We start from the raw sequence: 22,545 nt of genomic DNA on the forward strand, positions 1-22,545 counted from the left end.
TCAAGATATTAACAATATTTGAAACATTAAGAATTTATGTAAAAAAACCCTGTTGTCTAGAACATTCTAAAACTTGCTGTAGAATGCCAATTCTTAATCCACTGAGCCACCCAGGCGCCCCTAGAATGCCAATTCTTTAGAGTCAATTACTGTTAAGCAGTTAATTTTTAACTTCTTTTACCTTTCCTCATTTACATAAAATTCAGAAACGGACAGCCATTAATAAAATTAAAATACCTAAAAATTTAGAAACTAGAAGAGGAACACACAGGATATTTGCCACACCTCTTCTGGTTCAAGACACTTCTTTACAAAAAGAACTTATTAGAGTCTCAGAAGGAGCTCATTGTTGTCTCCAGTACCTGTGAAATGGGGTGAGACTTCTAATAATGTGACATTAAAGATATCTGGGGTTTTCCATGAAGTTCATCTTTATCTTATAAAGTTCTTTGTATCAGGAAATCAAGAAAGAGTAAGAATAGCTATTTTTAGGAATACTGAAATTTTATCTTCCTTCTCACTTATATGATATGAAGTTGGGAATAAAATACATTTTGGAATTAGATCAAAGAGTAAAACACTGACACTAAAAACAGAACTAGAAATAAATGAAAAATAAAAATGAACTGCCCAACTTCTGATAATCTAAATTACTACAGACCTTTATTTATGTATAAGGGTCAAAACCCACTGAACCAAAATCTACAGTCACTCTTTAGATTCCCTTTCAGGGTCACATGTTGGTAACTGACTGGAGCACTAATGTTCTGAGAAAATAACCCACGATGAATATCCTATTCATCTAGATCCTAGTTAGACAGTATTGAAGACTATCTTATCGTCACACACCAAAACAAAACCAAACCCCACATGAAACAAATGAGAAAAGACTGAAAGCATGAACAAGGGTCAAATGGTATACAGTGAGAGTCAAAGTGTGGCAAGTTCAGGTTCTCATTACAACAATGAAAGATGTGAAAAGGTACTGAACCATTTTTTTCTTTAAATTTTTGAAGATGGTTCATCTAAAGTGTCATTACTGCAAGATTTACAAATCAAGTAAGATGGACACTAATAAACCCATTCTTAAGTCAACAAATACTTGTCAATTTACAAAGGTTTCTTCATCAATCTCCTTAGCCTTGCCTACCATTTGCAACATATGCAGGTTAGAGGAACACCTGACACGTAATCGTAAACTACCTTTACTCAGATTTAAATGGGTTCTTACCTAGATAAAGAGCAAGAGGTGCATAAAGACAGATTACAGTACAATGATGCAAAATTCTGAATAGCATATCCTTTGTGTAATTCACAGTATAATTCAGTAGATGAATCCTATGCCTTACCTTTTATGAATGAGATAGTCCTCCAGGATGTCAAGGCAGCGTACCATCTGAGAGAAGATGAGCACTTTATGACCTCCGGCTTTCATTTTGGGAAGCAATTTATCAATAAGGACCAATTTACCAGCAGACTGGATCATTGCTTGAAGATGAAAATCAGAAGCAGCTGGATTATACGTATCTCTAAATTCTCCAAGTATTTTCTCCTCAGCACCTGCCAAAGAAACGTAAGAAGATAGCAACAATGCACAGATACAGGCAACCCCCGGGTGCTTTCTTTTTAAAAAAATGAAATTAGTGCTCCTCTGTGCTTCTGTGATGATAAGTATACTGTTTTCATTAGAATTATTTATGTTTGTGGCTAAACACCCATCAACACTAGACTATAATTCCACTGAGGATGTAGACAATGTCTGAGAGCAACTTTCGGTCTCTCCAGACCTCTGGCTTAATGCCTTATATAAATTTATGTTTGCTAAGAGTTTAATGAATGCTATTAGGGAAAGAATTAATGAAAATGTGGTTCTAACCTATGTGAGTAAACATGTATTTTTAAACAAACATCTCCTATTTAAACACCAATACAACAGTGATCCTCACGAAAGGGTGATCATAATCAATCTGGATGTGTCTATGGGTATCCTGCTGGCCATCAAAACAAGGAAACAAGGACAATTAAAAGGGAAGTCAAGTTATAGGTCTTTGTGATGCATCTTCCTCAGAGAGTTTAATCAGCATTAAAGGCTCTCTACCACCTGTCTGGTCATTAAAGAACAATAGGATTGCAAGAGAGTGAGCTACAGGGCTAAGAAACCACAGGTCCTGGATAAAGATGGAAATATATTCTCAGGAATGAGTGAAAAGCTACACAGACAAAACATGAGCAAAGAACCTAACAAGATCTTAAAAAGAAACATTACTATAGTCCAAAAGCTGAGACACTAACTGGAGACCTGGACTGGCTGGAAAGAGACCAGGGGCAAAAAAAAAAAAAAAAAAAAAAAGGAATCCAGAGGCCCAAAGGTAGGCTCTGCTGTCTTTGCCCAGGAGGAGGATTCAACTGGAGAAGGAAATCCAGTCCAGTTCCAGAATGCACGTCCACTTCCAGTAAGCTGGCATGCATCTGATCATGGGGTGCCCTCAATCTGAAATACTCGTACCCCCTCAGAGCACCAGAGTGGGGAGCTGGAGCACCGCTGCCCTTCCTTGTAACAGCCATTGCAGCTGTAGTGGGTTTTAACATTTTTAAAAAATTCATGAGTATTTGTTCAAGGAAATAATCCTTTTTAGCTACCTTTGATAAGATACGGATGATTACAGCACTTCCTGAGCTCCATCATGGTATTGACCAAGTTAGGGACATTAGTCTGCCCTGCTCCTTTGGATAAAAATGAGAAGTTCTTCTCCAAAATAGCCCGGTAGTATTTCTTCTGAATGTTAGTAAGTTCCACTTCAATGATGGTTTCTTCCTTTGGTGCCAGCTTCTTTTCCACATCTTCTTTCAATCTTCTCAACATCATTGGCTTTAGAATAGCCTGAAGTTTCTGCACCTGCATAAGAAAATGATGGAAAGGCGTAACACGTATGCCTGTGCAGTTACAAACTCACATACACAATCACAGTGATAAGAGGGTTGATAGTCTTATTTATAAAGACCAATGAGGATACCTGCTCCTCTGTTTTCAGATCCCCAAATTCTTGCATAAATGTTGATTCAGAAGGAAACCTTAAAGGTTCCAGAAAGTGAAGAAGACTGAAAAGTTCTTCTACTGTATTTTGGAGAGGTGTGCCAGTCAGAAGCACCTTGTGTTCCTACATAAAGCAAGAATAATTCATGTCAAACATCACAGGACTAAAGTTATATGAAAGCTGATATAGGTTATTAAATATGCAGTGTTTCAAAAGCAAGTATTTTTCTAACCACAATTTTTAGAGTTAATTCAAAATACATCTCTACTTAAGAATCTTCATTAATTTACTTTCTCAATCACCTTTTAAAAACTCTGTATCATTCTTGTAATACTTGACTTAGCATGCTATTTTTACCTATTCAAGAATGCTTTTAAGAGAAAGATTCTAAATAATTAAGCATATTTTAGATTTTCTCAAAGAAACAGGCCTGAAAAAGAACAAAGAAGATATTTGTTTCTTTTGTACTCAACAATTCTTGATATGGCAATTTGTATACAAAATGGTTCTCATTCTTTTTTTTTTTAAGATTTTATTTATTTGACAGAGAGAGATCACAAGTAGGCAGAGAGGCAGGCAGAGAGAGAGAGAGAGGAGGAAGCAGACTCCCTGCCTATCAGACAGCCCGATGTGGGCCTTGATCCCAGGACCCTGAGATCATGACCTGAGCTGAAGGCAGAGGCTTAACCCACTGAGCCACCCAGGTGCCCCCAAAATGGTTCTCATTCTTTGTAATTTAGTTAATCATCACTTGACTTTTCACACAAGAGCAATTCTCAAATCACGTGCATATGTATGTATACTGGCAAACGTTTAGTTTAGAAAGATACACACCAGTCTGTAAATCCTAGAGTGGGGAGTGGAACTGGGATGGGCATCGATAGAAAGGAAGTAAAAAAGGGCGCTTCAATGTTCTATGGAATGTAGTTCTGCACACTGGAGTTATTTGTTCAAGTTTCATGTACTAACTCTGTCATTGTAATTAAATGAAACTATTAAAAAATGCAAAAGACTGATCTGGAATAAGCAAACACACTAGTAAAGAAGATGACTTTTAAAAATCTCATTTATTAATTATAACCAACATATGCGGAGCATGTGGCATTTTTTCCCTTAGTAATTAAAACAAAAGAAAACGCAACAAAACTCACAGAAAAAATTCGATAGAGATATACTCTTAAAAGGAGTGAGTTTAGTATTAGCTCTCTGCCTCTATCTGACCTTTCACTATGTAGCTAAGAAACTGCATTACGTAATAATAATGATAAGTTACTTACCAGATTCATGAGTTTCAGACCTTCTAGAAGTTTACAATTTTTATTTTTTAACCTATGTGCTTCATCAATAATCACACATCGCCATTCAATTGCATTAAGCTCTCCACAGCCACCAAGAATCATTTCAAAAGTGGTGATGATGGCTTGGAATCTGTAAGCTCCTCGAATGATACGCCCCTAGAAATTTATTATCAAATACAATAATTTGCTAGAATGTCTTCATCACAATTTTTAATTCCTGTCAAATAGCATAAAAATACATCTAATGACATCTGCTATAAAACATTTTGCACTGGAATTTTTATATATGCACACATGCCCTTTAAATGAGGGATTTTAATGTTAAAACTGTATTAAATTGCAGTGTTTTCAAGAATAATGTAAAAAATTGTGCTAACACAATTATTTAATTTATAATTATATTCAAATAAGTATTCTCTGATAAAGTGTTTATACATATTAGGTGTTATAGGAACAATTTTAGATCAAGAAAGAAATGACTATTACAAAATTTGGACAATGAAATTTCAGTTTTAATGTTTATTACTCATATCCGTGAGTTTACACATACAATAGCAAATCAATAGTTACTATCAAAATAGGTCACCTGAGTAGTTTATTCAGCAAATATTTATTGAGTGTCTATGTGCCAGACCCTGTTCTAGATGCTGGAGATAATAGTAGTAAACAAAACAGACAAAAATAATTATCCAAGGAGAACTTACAGTCCAGTGATTCAAGTGTAGGACATAGTCGATAAGAAAAAAAAACAAACTAAAAAAAAAGTCAGAAAGTGATAGAGCTGTGGAATAAAACAAAACAGGGATAAAGAGTAAGTATGGGGTCAAAGGTGATCACTGAAATTTTATGGATTGGCTGGGTCCCAGCCATTACTGAGAGGTGACATTGGAGCAAAGTCCTAAAGATGAGAGAGATCCCGAAGATCCAGGTGATACCTAGAGATCTAGAGCAGAGAATATTCTTGGAAGAAGTATCAAGTGTGAAGGCCCTAAAGTGGAAGTATCTGTGACAGTCTTCGCATGGTAAGAATGCCAGAGAGGTTGAAACCCATGGAGTGTGGAGGGATGAAGCTGTACTGGGACTTGAAAGTGTGCTAAGGATGCTGTTGGGGGGTTGTGAGACAGGAAGTGCTATGATTTTTGTTTTGTTTTTAGATTTTATTTATTTATTTGACAGAGAGAGGGATCACAAGTAGGCAGAGAGGCAGAGAGGCAGGCAGAGAGAAAGGGGGAAGTAGGCTCTCTGCTCAGCAGGGAGCCTGATGTGGGGCTCGATCCCAGGACCCTGAGATCATGACCTGAGCTGAAGGCAGAGGCTTAACCCACTGAGCCACCCAGGAGCCCCAGGAAGTGCTATGATTTGACATGTATTTTAACAGTCCCTTGCGCTGCTGTAGTAAAAACAGTCGTGAAGAGGCCAAGGACAGATCATAGAGGCCAGTTAAGGGACTGTCATAGTAATCCAAGCAAGAGATCATCATTGGAAGTCATGAGAAGTATTCAGTTCTGAATGCACTTTAAAGGCAGAGACAACAGGATTTACTAATGGATAGGTGTAGAGTGAGATAAAAAGAGGATTCAAGTTTAACTGTAAAATTTTTTACCTTGAACAATTAAGGTGGTGTTGCTACTTACTTAACAATGAGAAAATTCAGGATTCTGGACATGTAATGTTTGAGTTGGCTAGTGGACATCCAAGTGGAATAAGTGAATAGGCATTTGGAGAGGACTTTGGAATTCAGGAAAGAAGTCAGAGTTGGTGGTAAGATTTGGGAAGTTTCTAACAGTATAGCTGGTACTCAAGTTATGTGACTGAATGAAACCTCTGATGGAATAAGTATGGATATAAGAGAGCCTGAAGATTGAGCCCTGGGGTCACCCCCAAGTTTAGATACGGAAGGTAAGAAGGAACCAGTAAAGGGAGCTTCAGAAGGAATAAGTGGTGATATAGGACAGTATGAAGTCCTAGAAGCCAAGCCAAGAGAATATTTAAATGGGACTGAAAACTGTAAATCACGGACTACGAGAAATGAAGGGTTAAGAAAGATCATGTATTCTGATTTGGTTTAATTCCTACTAACTTAATTAGATTAATTCATATTGATTATATACAATGACCATTAAGTTGAATAACAGATCCAGCAGAATACTATTAAAAAAGGCAGAAAGTGTACGTCTAGGGCATTTATACAGTTCTAACTGGGGACAGGATGCATTCAGTTAAAGTGATATCACAGTGTTTAAGAATACCACCTAACACCAGTTAGAATGGCCAAAATTAGCAAGACAGGAAACAACGTGTGCTGGAGAGGATGTGGAGAAAGGGGAACCCTCTTACACTGTTGGTGGGAATGCAAGTTAGTGCAGCCACTTTGGAGAACAGTGTGGAGATTCCTGAAGAAATTAAAAATAGAGCTTCCCTATGACCCTGCAATTGCACTGCTGGGTATTTACCCCAAAGATACAGATGTAGTGAAAAGAAGGGCCATTTGTACCCCAATGTTTATTGCAGCAATGGCTACGGTCGCCAAACTGTGGAAAGAACCAAGATGCCCTTCAACGGATGAATGGATAAGGAAGATGTGGTCCATATACACAATGGAGTATTATGCCTCCATCAGAAAGGACGAATACCCAACTTTTGTAGCAACATGGACAGGACTGGAAGAAATTATGCTGAGCGAAATAAGTCAAGCAGAGAGAGTCAAGTATCATATGGTCTCACTTATTTGTGGAGCATAACAAATAACATGGAGGACATGGGGAGATGGAGAGGAGAGGGAGTTGAGGGAAACTGGAAGGGGAGATGAACCATGAGAGACTATGGACTCTGAAAAACAACCAGAGGGTTATGAAGGGGCGGCGGGAGGGGGTGGGGTGGGGTGGGAGGTTGAGGAACCAGGTGGTGGGTAATAGGGAGGGCACGTACTGCATGAAGCACTGGGTGTGATGCCAAAACAATGAACACTGTTATGCTGTAAATAAGCAAATAAAAATAAATAAATTAAAAAAAAAAAAAAGAACAAGGGTTTTTGATTCTAAGTAATCCCAGTTTCGCCAGGATTTTGGAGGAAACCACATAACTTTTTACCTCAGTTTCCTCATTTGTAAATGGGGCTAGTATTATTACCTATTTATAAGGTAGGCATTACAAAGATTAAGGGAGATACATATCTAAAATATCTGGCATACTGCCTGGCACATGGCAAATACTCAATAAATGTTTGTGATTATTAGTGTTATTATCTTTACTTTTTTCAAGGTGATTCAGAAAAATCTTAGCATAATTTTACTACTGCTATGATATCAGGATATTTAATAACTCGAAAAAACAGAAGTTAAATATTCAATTAATTAATTAATTTATATTAAAATTACATGGAAGAGTTAGCTCCAAGTTAAATATGTATCTAAAGCACAGATCTATTTAGAGGAGACATTTTTTACCTTTTTAAATTTTAAACCTGTCAGACAGTATTCTTCTAGAGTATATAACATTTACTACAAAATATAATATTTAATATATACTATTCAGTTTTTAACCCATTAAGAATCTTTTAGCTTTCTATCATGTTCATACCAAAATCATGAGACATATATTAAAACTATAACCCTTTTAAACAACATTCAAAATCCCAATATTTTAATCATACCTTCTGTAAAAAAATGAGATTGAACTAAGTCAATCATAATCATTTTTATGATTACCACAGAGCTCTTAAATTCCACAAATGTATGACTGAGAAGAATAAAACACTATGGAAGGAAATCAAACTATAATCTGAGATGTCAGAGGCTTGAAAGGTACAAAGGTGATAGTTAAAATAAAACTGAGGAATAACTAAAGGGTTATATAGATGCTTAATTTCATAGGAATGTAATTGTTTCAACCATAAAAGTAAGAGGGACTAAATCAATTAATTCATCCAATTTCCATTCTGAATAGGTAGAAAATCAATTACAACTGGGAAGAAAAGCAGTACAAGGCTAGGCACATTACCCTCAACCTGCATCATATCACATGACGCTATCACATCATATGTTATAATGATCCTTATAAAACAAAAGAATTAGTGAAAGAAAAATAAAGTATTAAAGTGCCACTGAAGCCGAATGTTAAGCAATAAACCTATTCTAATTAAAGAGCATAACTTTGTGTGAACTGTGTTCTTATTACCTTGTTCATTATTTCTTAATAAAATTCTTAAAGAGTCCTATTATCAACTCAAAACTGCAACTGGCACTTAATACTTTCTAGATTTTAACTTTCTGCTAGAAAATTCTTTATTATAATGCTATCCCTTAATTTTATGATGTGTGTATTTAGCTGAAAAATAAGAAATCTTCTACTAAGCTTCCTACTGAAGAGGCCAAAGTAAAATGGAAAATGTGCCTTCCGGATACAGAGGAGAAGAAAACCACCCAATCACCAGAGCACTGGAGTAATCAAAGGGGAAAACAAGAGAGGTATGCTTGTATCTGCATACAAAACAAACAAACGAAACTTTAAGATGTGTCTAAAATCAAAATCCTTTGAACATGAAAGAGAACCTATGGTTTCATCTCAAGAGGCATTTAAACCCATGGTATTCACTGAAGATTTGAATTTTAAAAATGGAGGGAGAAAATTGGAGGCTGATTAAAGAGACAGGTAGTATTCTAAAAAATAAATTTAATGTGTGTTTCTTTTTAAAAGCAATTAGTCAAACAATTATTCTAGTTGAAAAATTAGGGATACAATCAAATTAGTACATGTGTATAAATCAGCATACTAGATAGTGAACCAGAACGTGATCTAATTCCTTGTCCCTGTTCTCTTGAGCTACTCAAGTTTATTGTAAAATAAAGATGATGAATAAAGAGACTGAACTAAGATATACGTAGGCAAATAAAATCCATCCCAAATTTGAAAATAATGAATGTGTAATAATTGGCTTTTTCAAACTTGGCCTTTCAAACAACAAACAAAATCACCAGTAACACACCTGTGAGTCCCTGAAGTACATCTCATATTGCTGTATCATCTGTCTGCTAATCAGGCTCCCATGATAAACCACAACATTAATATCAGTCCACGTACGAAATTCTCTCTCCCAGTTTGCAATAGTAGAAAGCGGAGCAATAATCAGGAAAGGTCCTCTTATACCAGTCAGAAGGATTTCGTAGAGGAATGTAATTGATTGAATGGTTTTGCCAAGACCCATTTCATCTGCTAAAATGCAGTTTCGTCTGAAATAAACAAATATATTATCCATGTATACAGTGGGTTTTTCTGTACACTATAACATTTTTAATGATAAATATATAAAAATAATCAAAGATCAAGTTAAAACACTTGCATTTATAAAAACATAAAAATTGCTGAAGTGCAGACGAGGCATATCATTTTGTATATATATGAAACTGTAATTTCATTATAATCCCGCAAAGGGAAAACTATAGATTTCTGTAGCTCCAAAACAAAGATAACACCTGTTAGAGGTATGATTTTGTTAAAGAATGGCAGGAGTAAGACAAAATAATATTATTTATTCAGGAAGCATTTATAAAATACCTTCTCTATCTCAGGGACAGTATGAGAAGATGGGATACAAAAGAAACAGAACATGTTCTCTGCCTTCCAGGTGCTTGTATCTATTAGAGAAGCAGACATGCAAATAAGGAAATAAAAACTCATACAGTGTGCTATCACAGAAGCACAAACAAAGCACTGGTTTTCAACTCTGGCTGTGCATTAGAAGAGCCTAAAAGCCTGAAGGAAACACAGATACCCAGGGCTCTCCCCTACACATTATGAAGTAGGACAAAGCAGCTATAATTTTTTTTTTAAAGTTCCACAAATGATTATAATATAGGCCCAGTTGAGGACCCTCGGGTTAAGTTTATTAAAGAAGCTCAGAGGAGTTAAGTGTCCAACTCTGGCAAAAAGAGATGGCAGAAAAGGGGATTTCTTTCAGGGAAGAAGTCAGTAATGGGTAGGATTTCGCCAGAGAGCACAGCAAAGGAGCAGAGGTATAAAGAACAGGATCAACTGGGAGATGACCAACGTGGTTTTGAGACGAGGGTAAAAGGAGGGGGTATCGCTATGATACGAAGAGGTTACAAAAAAGAGTGTTGGACATCATTCTGTTATGCAGCTGGAGTCACTTAAATTTTAAAGAAACCCGATGTGATCGCGTTTGTACTCTGAGGTTCACTCTGGCTCTACTGTGGATATTAGAAAGTAAGGTGAGTAGAAGTTGGAACACTGAATGGGAAAGTACTGCAATAATGCAGGGAACAATGGCGGGCACTTGGACTAAGGGAGAGGGGACTAAGAGGAGAGAATGGATTCCAAAGTTAACTATGACTGAGAATGATTTGGACTTACTGACCAACCAGATATATGGGGTATTGGATGAAAGCCAGATTTCAGTCTTGTTGACTAAATGAATCATGTTATTTATTTATTTATTTATTTATTTATTTTGGTAGGCTCCATGCCAATGTGGGGCTTGAACTCATGACCCTAAGATCAAGAGTTGCATGCCAGCCAGGGAAACTTTATTGTGTTATTCTTAATGGAAATACAAAATATGTTGGAAGAACAAGCTTGGTACAGAGGAAAGGGGAAACGATAAGGTTAATTTCGAATTTTGTGCTGATAAAAGAACAGTGAGATAGACTTTAAAGTAGCAAGAGGCAAACAGAAATATGGGCTTGGAGTTCAAGTTAGAGATATCTCAAGTTAGAGATAAAGATATGAGACCATTAGGATGTTATTGATAAACGAAGGCGTAGGCTGTGTGGAGTACGGCTTAGGATGAACAAACCTGTACTACAAGGAAGGAGCAAAAGAGCACGGTTAGGAGGAAAATGCAACACTGAAAGGGCAAGCAGAGGAAGGGAAACCAGCAGATCTCCAGGTCACGGGGTCTGGAGAGAGTCCTGCGGTGGAAGCTGTTGGGGGTAAGAATAGGGGAACGTTTACAGAAGGAGCAACCACAACCCAAAGCAGCAGGGACAAAGCAAACTGGGGATGAAAACTACCACTGGGAAGTAACACGTTTCAAAGACAAATTATCACATCCAAGCAACAGGTTTAAAGAGAGTTGGAGATGAGAAAATGGAAGAGCTCCTGTTGGCTTTCTTCCACGAAACTACAGACGGCTCAAGATTGCTAGAAGGAAAAACAGAACCAACAAGAGAAGGTTTGTCCTTTTCTTTCTTGCATTTTTATGAAAGGTTAGACCCAGATTTGGTCAGAGTGAAGGGACAGCACTAGTCTTGAGAAGGCTTGAAGATGTAAGAGTGCAGGACAGCTGATGGAGTGAGGCTCTGAGAAAACTGGCTGAGCGGCATGTCAGAACATGGATGAGTCTTGGTTGTGGAGGCGCCTTTTAACTTTTGGCACATGAGGACCACTAAGAAAAGCTAAGACTGGAGATACGTTTGTTGGCCTGGCTGTGAGGGCAGGCAAGAACTTGAACAAGCTCACCCACGGGCCCTAGGCTTCTCTATGGAGCAGTCACATTGGGGTGAAGAGGGTAGGGTTGTGATAGATGGCCTGAGGAAAGCGCTGGAAGTTTAAAACAAGCAACGTGGGCAATGGGGAAGGGCAGCAATGAGGGGAATCAAGCAAAACAATACTTTAACTATTTTGCCTGGAAGGATCTCTTGGGGAAAATGATGGTTAACATTTAGAAAATATAAACATTTAGAAAATATTAACATTTAGAAAATATGAGTTCTAGAGGAAAGAGCTCGGTGAGGAGTTAACAGGTCCCCCCAACTCCACATGACTGAGTCTCAGGACTCACAATTACTGAGTGCAATGACTCAGAAGAATCACGTGAGAAGTAAAAACATGGAAGAATGATTTTGAATAAAAAGTGTCATCAAACTGTCCTGTTATTACTAATCACAATGCCTTTGCTTGCTCTCTTGTATATGCCATATGCTTTCCAAATCATGGGTCCATTTTTCACTTCTTTCACAATTATCTTTTCATTGTAAAAAAGTGAGCTAATGTTCCACCCAGCATTTTGAACAACTCGGAAAATAAACAATTAATAGAAAGCATAAATTCATTACTAGGTTCTTATATTTTGATTTCTATGCCTCATCAACTGCCGACAATCTGCTTCTCTAAAGACTTAAATAATAGGCCTACTTAATTCTTACTGATATAATTGCTTTACTAACTAGATTCAATTACTGGCAGACAGCAGTATAAGCTGATAAGTTGAAAAATACTCCGTAACACAACAAATGTTTTATGATGGTGAGAAAGGCATTTCAAATTTTACTATTAATCATCTTATCAACTTTCTTCTATTCTGACTGGCATACATTTAAATGAAGCAATTGAAGTCAAAATCCTAAATTATAATTTACACATCTTCCTGAGATAACCTCACTTTCAATAATAAAGACTCCATGACAGTAATAATATAGCAACATCAGGAACTATTTTACTTAACATATTTTGACACATATAAAAAAAACAACACATTAAGTTTTTTTTCTGCTGGTACACTACATACCTATTGTACCAATTGAACAAGAGCCAGTTGAGTCCTTCCAGTTGATATTCCCTGAGTTGATTGCCATTTTTATAGTCCCTGGATTGATCAATTTTTTTCCAAATATTAGCAGGAGGACGATCCTTTTTGGGAAAACAAAGAACGGTGTATTCCAGATTTTTTAATCTCGCACAAACTTCACACATGGTAAAAACATTGCTTTTAAAATAATTATAGAAGCATAACATTACATAGTGTTATGGTGAAATATTACAAACGTCTAAAGACCACATTAGTTCTCCACAAATTCTTCCAGAAAATTGAAGAAGATAGCATATGTTCCAACTCATTCCATGAAGCCCGGGCACTAAAATGAAAGATATTACCAAAACAAAACAAAACAACAAAACAAAACAAAAACCCACTATACACCAATATCCCTGTATCATGACCAAACAGATTTTTCCCAGGAATGGAAGGTGGTTTTATCCACAATATGGCGCTAGAACAACTGGATACCCATAAGCAAAAAATGAACTTTGATTCGTACATGTACTATATACAAAAATTAACTCAAAATTCATTGTAGACCTAAACGTTACCTAAAACTAAAAAACTCTGGCAAAGATTTCTTAGCTATACACCAAAAGTATGATCCCTAAGGAAGAGACAGATAAACTGGACTTCATCAAAATTAGGAACTTCTGCTCTTTTACACTGTTAATATAGTGAAAATACAAGCCACAGACTTGGAGAAAACATTTACGAATCATATATCTGATAAAGGACTTGCATCTAGAACATATAAATAATTCTTAGAGCTCAATAATAAGAAAGCAAACAAACCAATAAAAAATAGGTAAAATATATGAACTGGCACCTTATTAAAAAAGATACACTAATGGCAAATAAGCACATGAAAAGATTCTCAACATCATTAATCAGTAGGTAATGTAAATGAAAATCACAATGTCATACCAATATCACAATGTCATACCATTATATATATATACTAGAATCGCTAAGATTAAAAACACTGTTCCAAGTGCTGATAAGGATGTGAAGCAATTAGTACTCTTACACAAGGCTGTTGGGAACGGAATAAGGTATGACCAGTTGGAAAAAGCTCGGCAGTTTCTTAAAAAATTAAACATATACCTAACATATGACCCAGCCATTTTACTCATAGCTATTTACTAGAAAGAAATGAAAGCACATGACTAGGCAAAGACTTGTATACTAATGTTCGTAATAACTTTCTTTATCCATTCACCTGTTGATGAATACTTATACTGGCTATCAGAAATAAAGTTATTATGGGGGTGCCTGGGTGGCTCAGTCAGTTAAACGTCTGCCTTTGGCTCAGGTCATGATTCTAGGGTCTTGGATCAAGTCCTGCCTTGGGCTCCCTGCTCAGTGGGGAGCCTGCCTCTCCTTCTCCCTTTGCTGCTTTCCCTGCTTGCGCACTGTCAAATAAATAAAATCTTTTTTAAAAAAGCCCCCCCAAAACAAAATATGACTTATTTCATGAATGATTTTAATTCATTCCTTCTCCTCTGTTGCACATTTTTCATGGCAGCTGTTCCTTACTCTGATGCTAATGGAAAAGTCAACTGCTCCTGCCTTTTCATGTACAAATTCCCTCTTTAGTGAAGTAAGAAATTTCTATGACCAAATTACATTTGAAAAAGGACGGGACAAAATATTCAATAAAATCATAATAGGTTTCCTCATGGTGAATTTCTTTTGATTGGCTCCCCAAAACTGAATTCATATGACAATAATCCTATGTTTTAGGATTGAAAGTAAATAATTTTAGGAATTGAAAATAAAACATTAATTATCAACAATATCACAACTTGCCATAGCCTTCTAGAATTCTATAGTTTCTGTACTAGAAAAGTTAATAACCTACTTTTTATCTTTTAAAAAATATTTTTAAGGATTTATTTATTATTTGTTAGAGAGAGAGAGGTGGGGAGAGAGGGCATAAACAGGGGGAGAGGCAGGCAGAGGGAGAAGTAGGCTCCCAGCTGAGCAAAGAGCCTGATGTGGAACTCGATCCAAGGACCCTGGGATCATGACCCGAGCCAAAGGCAGATGCTTAACTGACCAAGCTACTCAGGTGTTGCACACTTTTTATTTTTTGACCAGCGAAAAGATATGCATGTAGTCAGTAATTAAAAAAAAAAAATTCAACATACTGAATTTATGTAGGCTTTTAACAATATTCCATATAAGTGTCTTTTAAAATAAAGTTACTGTGGGGGCGTCTGGGTGGGTCAGTGGGTTAAAGCCTCTGCCTTTGGCTCAGGTCATGATTCCAGGGTCCTGGGATGGAGCCCCACATCGGGGTCTCTGCTCAGTGGGGAGCCTGCTTCCCCCTCCCTCTCTGCCTGCCTCTCTGCCTATTTGTGATCTCTCTGTCAAATAAATAAATAAAATCTTAAAAAAATAAAATAAGATAAAGGTACTATGGAAGGAGATGAACTGTAACTATTTAGTTATGGAGAATTAACTGGTTTTTAGAAAAGAAGGAAAAGGTGGGTATAATAAGGATTTTTCCTTATTACAGAGATAGAGAATTAATAACTCCAACTTGAGCTGAAACTGGTATTTTTGATATTTTTATAAATGACCTGAGAGAAACAGTAGTGGGAAACTCTTATATTCGGAGATGAGACAGAAGCATTTGGAACTTGCAGAGGGAAATCTGAAGGAAATACTCGTCAAAATTGTAAATGCACATATGCTCTGACCATGTGATTACACTTCTGATTTGTCTTACAGAGGCTTGTACACATGGGTTCAATGTTCAATGCAGGATTGTTTATGAGAGCAAAAAACTGGAACACACACTAATGGAGGAATAGTCAAATTAACATACATAAGATACTATGCGGCAATTTTTAAAATACGGTATTCATTGTACACCAAAGCACAATTAAAAATGCAAAGACCACATTAAACTTGCTGAATAAAAGAAGTGCCAAGATTTTACGAAGTTGTCTGAGACATGATTCTTACCAAATGTCTTGTGTCAGGCCTTGAAGCTTGTAACTGTTCAAACTCTTCTATTTTTGCAAGATCTACATCTTCTTTTAGTTCCCATGTACTATCTTCGTAAGGTAACGAGCACCACTTTACTAAGTAGTAAATAACAGGCTGTAAAAAAAAATTATTTTTTTGTTTTACTATTTTGAAAAAGAGTACTTAGAAACAGTTTAAATATACTTAACCAACATCAATAAAAACCAATGAAACATTTTTCAGTGTTTTTAGGCCATTAATTTTAAAAAAGGAGTTAAGTTTTAATATTTGGAAAGTTTGAGGTTCTTCCTAATTAAAAAAATTTTTCCCATAAATATTTACCTCACCAGTATCTTTATCTTCACAAAAAGAGACTTCTAATACTCTGTCTACTTCAACGTAGTCTGGGTTAAATGGTTCCTCTTCCATCTAAAATTAAAAAGTTAACTTAAGTGATAACTGACAAAGAAGTAGAAAGATAAAAGTGAAATAAACATAAATTTACTAGCTATTTTCTAGAACAGAAGTTTGATTTCAATTAAATTTTCAATAAATGGCTCACTTCCCTTTTAATTTCCAAAAGATATCTAGGATACTTGTCTATATAATGAATCATCACGTTATGTGTAATAAAACCAACTGAGTAACACTATGAAATAAGATACCTCAGACAAGTGACGTACTCTTGAAGATACATTCTTTAATATTTTCCTAGAAGAGCCTCCGCACCTTTCCTGTGCCACTTTCTTCAGGTCTACGCGTTGAAGACCAATCACCCCACCTCATCTCTCAGCTGCATCATTATTTTTTTCAAAATTGTACTTATTTATTTGAGAGAGAGAGAAAGCACCAACAGGGTGAGGGGCAGAAGGAAGGGAAAAAGCATACTCCCCACTGAGCAGGGAACTCAATGTGGGAGTCGATCCTGGAGTTCCAGGATCTGGACCTGGCCAAAGGCAGATAGATACTCAACTGACTGAGCCACCCAGGAGTCCCTCTATCAAACACTATCGACTGATGACTCGGGCTCAGGACACAGTTACTTCCGTGGATGCCAACTGTATCTGAGCTACCTCAAACTGCACTCATTTACTCTTCAACCTTTGCTTCTTTCCTGTAGTTTCCTACTAGGTTAATGGTAACACAGTGCTCCTTCCACACTTTACACCCAGTTAAACAAGTCAGAAATCAGAAGTCAGCTCAGAGTCCTTCTCTCTCTTTTTTTTAATCTTCCACATCCAGTAAGTCATCAATTCTTACAAATTCTACAACTACAACTCTAAGTGGTTCCTCCTTCCTCTTTCTCACTGCTTCATCACTTCTTACTTGGATCTCAACAACTGTCTAATTTTCAACTACCTTCCTGCCTCCCTTTAGTCCATTTTCATAATGACCCTAGAGTGATGTTTCTCAAATATAAATCTTATCTATTGTTCCCCTGCTTCAAATCCTTCACTGACCCTCCCCTGTTTGGGGATCAGGCCCACATTGGTTTTGAGGATCCTACCTTGTCCTCCAGCCTCATCTCCTATCATTGGCCCTGGTGTGCCCCAGATTTCATGCTTCCAAAGTACAAAAATACATGCTTTTCAAACTCCATGTTATGGCACACCTCCATGTTTTTATACTCCTTCCTCTCTCTTCTGAACAGACTGCTGTTCCTTCTCTTGTCTCCCTGGCTGCTTACTATTCCTTCCTGAACGCCTCACTTTCAATAGCCCTTCTTGGCTATCTCTGCTGCCTCTCCTCCTCTGCTTAACCTCTAAATACTGTAGAGCTTCACGGTTCTGTCTTTAGTTCTCTTCACTGTCTCAAATCCTTCCTGAATGACAGTATCATCTCAGGATCTCTTGATAACTGCCCAACATCACAATGGTAATGAGGTACTTTAAGACAATCTGCATAGCTCCAATTTTATGTTGTACCTGAGTCAAGTGAAAAAAATTAGTCTTTAAATTTTTGGCCTCTCAGCATCCATAAACTGAGGAGGTCATCAAATTTTTCAAGGAGATTTTATAAGTACAAAGGAAGTCACCATAACTTCATGGTGAAAAAATCTGCCAGAGACCACCATAATTGAGTGATTAAAGTTACCACCACAGGTCATGGGGCAAACAGATATCACTCTCCTCCTCCTTCAGTGAGAAGGGTACAGCATCATTTCTGTGGTGGTCTTTTATTTTTAAAATATTTTAATTCCAGTGTAGTTATCATTCAGTGTTATATTAGTTTTGGGTATACAATGTAGTGATGGTCTTTTAAAAAAATGCATGACTTGAATCCTGAGGCAACATTAGACAAGCCCAAATTTAGGGACATTCTACAAAATAAACCACTTATTCTCTTTATAAAAAAATGTCCAAGTAATGAAAAACAAAGAAAGACTGACGAACAGAGACATGACAACTAAAGTCAACATATGATGCTGGATTGGATTCTGGACCACAATAAACACAAAAACACCTTTTTTTGGCTATAAAAATAGTGGAACAATTAGTGAAATATGAATAAGGTTGGTCTACAGATGAGCTAATACTATCTCAGTGTTAATTATACCATTATTATGTGACAGAATTTTTAAAAAATTAAATACTGAAGTATTTGCAATTTACATTCAAATGGTTTAGAAAAGAAATGTATGTGCATAGGAGGGGGATAGAGAGAGGGAAGAGGACAGAGGCAGAGGGAGAATAAATGTGAGTGACAAAGTTGACATGGTAAAATATTAACATTTAGGGAATCTTATCAAAATATATGTAGGAAAATAAAGCATACAGCATAGGGAATATAGTCAGTGGTATTGTAATAGTGCTGTATGGTGACAGATGGCAGTTAGACTTGTGCTGAGCACAGTATAATATACAGACTAGTGGAATCACTAGGTTGTATGCCTAAAACTAATTCAACGCTGTGTGTCAAGGACAGTGAAATACACACACACACACACACACACACACACACAAATGGGAATTCATTGTACTGTTTTTGCAACTTAGATTTTTCAAAATAAAAACTCAAAAAGTTCTTCAAATTAAAACATCAAAAAATTTAGATGAATTTAAAATTGCTCTAAAACAAGCCTATTAAAAGAAAAAAGAAAAAATTCAGAGCAGAAAAGGACATCCAAGTAATTGGTGAGGCCTTTAAAATGAATTATGCCTATGATGATTTGTTCATACATGCACAAACCTGGCATAGAAAATATGCAATGTATTTCACGTAATGAAAAATCTAAAGTTTCCATTCATTTACTATATTACCATTTCCATTACTTGGGTAACTTTGCTGATACAGTTCTTGAGATATTAACCCATTCATATTCAACTCTAAGTACTGAAATACATGCTAATTTAAAAATACAAGAGTTATCTACCACTCTGAATTATCACTGTGCCTGTTTCAGCTAGTTTCCAAGCTAAATTTGGGGAGAGAAAATTACTTATGTAGATAGCATTTGTATTCAAATATCAAACTTGGAAGCCTAAGAATTAAAATGAATAATACTTAAATTTTTGATAAATACTGCATGTGTTCAGAGTTCAACACATAATAGTTTCATTTATTTCTTTTTCTTACATCAGCAAAAAAATGTGCTCTTTGTGCTTGTCTCAACTTGAATCGTTTGATTTTCTGCTGGATCCTTTTATCTTTCAAAAGCTGCTGTTCGGTGGCCCACTCACAGTGAAGATAGGAGCTAAAATTTGTATAAAAGCAATATATTAGAATGACACAGAATAACACGTTTTGGTTTTTTAAAATTTATTTTTAATCACAGCACTCAATACAGAATATTCAACTTTATGAAGAGGTAGCTTATCATTTCATTTAATGTTAACAGACTCCATTCAATTTCTAAAGCCACTGTGATCACTATATCCTAAGGCTGTAGTATAAAGATGTGCAATTTGCCACAGAGAAACAGAATGATAAACCAAATCATAAAGGTAACAAGATGTGATTTATCATTTATTTCCTCATTGTAACAGTTTTGTAATGATCAGAAATCTAACTTGTTTTGAAATCAGCGTTAATTCTTTTAAAAACAGTTTTTCACCTAAGTATAGGAATAATGTGAATAAAATCTGAAAAATTCAACAATATAAATAATGTCTATCATTTGTAAAAGAACATTTTATAAAGATTCCTGCATTTTGATGTTAATAATTAACACTTCCTGAAAAAAATTCACTTAAGTTTTACCACAAAAGATTTTGAACTAATAAAGCATTTTAAAATTCAGGTAAAATAAAAGAAATAATTCAGTTTAATATGTTTAAGTATATTTATATATAAATCAGCATTTTCGAACTCAGATACTTACTAATTCTTGTATTTTACAAAAAATTCTTCTGTATCAATCATTACTCCAGGTGATACCTAAGAAAATAAAATCAATACTTATGATTTTAAGAATAAGGTCACGGAATATAAAGGGTAAAATGTAATGTGCGATTACTTACTTCCTTTTTTACAATTCTAGAAGACAGTATTTTGTCTACAATTGCAGCATCTTCTTCACTTGGATTCTCCTATGGGAAGAAGGAAAGAAGACACAATGTCACATTCTAAAAATTCCTTTAGCTGTTACTTTGTATGTTTATGAACACACTGAAACAGTTTAGTTAGCACATGTGTCAGGCACTGTGTTAAATGTTAGGAATAAAAAACCGGAAAAGAAATCATTGCTGTTATTGTCCTCATCATTATCTGCATCAACACCATCATGGTAAACACACTGTGCTTCTTAATTAGCTCAGCGTTATTATCAGCACTTTGTACACATTAACTAATTTAATCTTTGCAACTACACTACGCAACTGTCCTCTCTCCACTGTACAGATTAGGAAGTTCAGACATGGAGGACTAAGTATTGCCCAAGGTGGCAGATCACTCAGTTGGCAGATGAGTGGCTGGTTCACAATCCAGATAAGGAAGATTAAGAGAGGAAATTGCAATATGCAAAGACAGAGAGTGCACCTATGTTCATAAGGTCAGAGGATTCAGTGCTCGTAAAGAAGTTGGACAGAAGGCCAAAAAAATCCATACAAAGGGCTTTATGTGATGTGCTAAGAAGGCATCATTATTTTTTGTAAGACTTGGGAAGCTCTAAGAGAAGCTTTAAGTAGACAGTACAATGATCAGGCCTGTAACTTAGAAATATTCTACAGAAAAGAAAGAATTTGGAGGAGTTTCAGAAATATATATTTAGGGGGTGAAAAATGTGGTGATAAACCGGATGATGAGGCAAAGGAAGAAAACAGAGAGGATGAATTCCTAGGTTTCTAATCTGAATAATTCTGGTTCTATTAACTACAACAGGAATCCAGGAGGAAAAGTTGGAGTAGGTTTTAGGAGGAAAGATAATGAAAGTATCTTAAAGTATGTTGATTTCAAACAATTTGTAGTCATAATTCTAAATATGTCTTACCACAAATAACTGTAAAGGCTGTTCGCCAGGTAAAGGAGCTGAATTCTTTTTTATTTTCATAGAACCTTTAACCTCTTCTTCAGATTGCTTCCCTTCTGCATCTTCTGCATATTTTTTTCTTTTAATTTGACGATTTGATCTTCTTTTCTGCAATGAACCATAAGGAACATACTTATATGACCGATTTTCAAGGCGAGATTTTTAAAATAATTACTTTTAGCATGGTAATTTTGTACGTTAAATTTCTGAAATTGTGTTCAACCATCATCTTTTCTCATTTTTCCTTTTAATTAAAGGAAGATTATAACTTGCCCTTTGCCACAGGCTTAGAATCTTGTTTTACTTCCTAAAGTTCAAATAACAAAGATTAGTAATACCTCGATTACTTTTCTTTAGAAATTGTTAGGAATAAAAAGATTTACTTTAACTATTTCATAGCTTGGACAAAACCCATTTTATTAATAATACGTTTATTGCTTAATTATCTCCCTTTAGAAACTATCATTATGAAGAGTAAAAGCATGTTTTATTTAGCTATTTCACACTTTAGGCAACACATATTTTCAACTGTTAATACTGTCACAGTTTCTGCCCCAAACCTTAAAAGCGCATCAGATGAATACTGGCTAAATAATTAATTGGGGACATAAAACTAGAAGAATAAATCAAATATTTGCCACAAAATCCATGAACTTGTATTTAAAACAAAAGAATATAAAATGTTTTAGAAGTGATACACAAAATAATCAAGTAAATCTACCAAATAATTAAATGTGTATGAAAGAGGAACCAGTGTTTTACTAACTTTACTAGCTTCCCTTAAAAATAAAGAACATCATTACTATCAAAACCAGAAGTAAGCCTTTTGAAAAGTATTACATGTAGTACCATAATTTTAAAATAAACTAAGTGATTTTAAATCACGTACCAAATACACATGGCTTTACTTACCTCCCTAAAGATCTAATATTTGATGTTCCTCACTATAAAATCAAAATCTCACATTGGCCTGACAACTTCAAAGGACTTAGGTTTGCTTTTTCCCACCTCTTTAAAATTTCATGGGTGGAGGCATCTCAGCCAACTTCTCTATTGCTCAATATTTGGTAAATCTACCCCTTCTTCCTTTTTCTATGCCATTTTCTTTTACATGTTTAGTAACTCCCATGACATTCCCCCATAATGTAAACTGCAAAATAACCCATGTATTTTCTCTTTGGTTTCTGCCAATATCCTCCCTCAATTTGGCAG

At 35.7% G+C, this 22,545-nt stretch overlaps 1 protein-coding gene across 9 annotated transcripts in view; it reads right to left on the minus strand.

Annotated features, from left to right (window-relative positions):
* CHD9 (chromodomain helicase DNA binding protein 9) overlaps window positions 1-22,545 on the minus strand; it is a 223,333-nt gene that overhangs the window by 64,278 nt on the left and 136,510 nt on the right. For all 9 annotated transcript variants that reach the window (XM_045987027.1, XM_045987030.1, XM_045987031.1 and 6 more), the window contains 12 exons: window positions 21,295-21,441; window positions 20,327-20,395; window positions 20,188-20,243; window positions 19,443-19,560; window positions 16,209-16,295; window positions 15,864-16,001; window positions 12,858-12,979; window positions 9,318-9,561; window positions 4,313-4,489; window positions 3,015-3,158; window positions 2,641-2,896; window positions 1,350-1,560 (listed from right to left, as the gene is read on the minus strand). In XM_045987027.1, the coding sequence (XP_045842983.1) occupies window positions 1,350-1,560; window positions 2,641-2,896; window positions 3,015-3,158; window positions 4,313-4,489; window positions 9,318-9,561; window positions 12,858-12,979; window positions 15,864-16,001; window positions 16,209-16,295; window positions 19,443-19,560; window positions 20,188-20,243; window positions 20,327-20,395; window positions 21,295-21,441 (1,769 nt within the window). The remainder of the gene's footprint in view (window positions 1-1,349; window positions 1,561-2,640; window positions 2,897-3,014; window positions 3,159-4,312; window positions 4,490-9,317; window positions 9,562-12,857; window positions 12,980-15,863; window positions 16,002-16,208; window positions 16,296-19,442; window positions 19,561-20,187; window positions 20,244-20,326; window positions 20,396-21,294; window positions 21,442-22,545) is intronic.

This window comes from Meles meles, chromosome 19 (genome assembly GCF_922984935.1).
Source record: "Meles meles chromosome 19, mMelMel3.1 paternal haplotype, whole genome shotgun sequence".
In the NCBI taxonomy this organism is placed as follows: Eukaryota; Metazoa; Chordata; class Mammalia; order Carnivora; family Mustelidae; genus Meles; species Meles meles.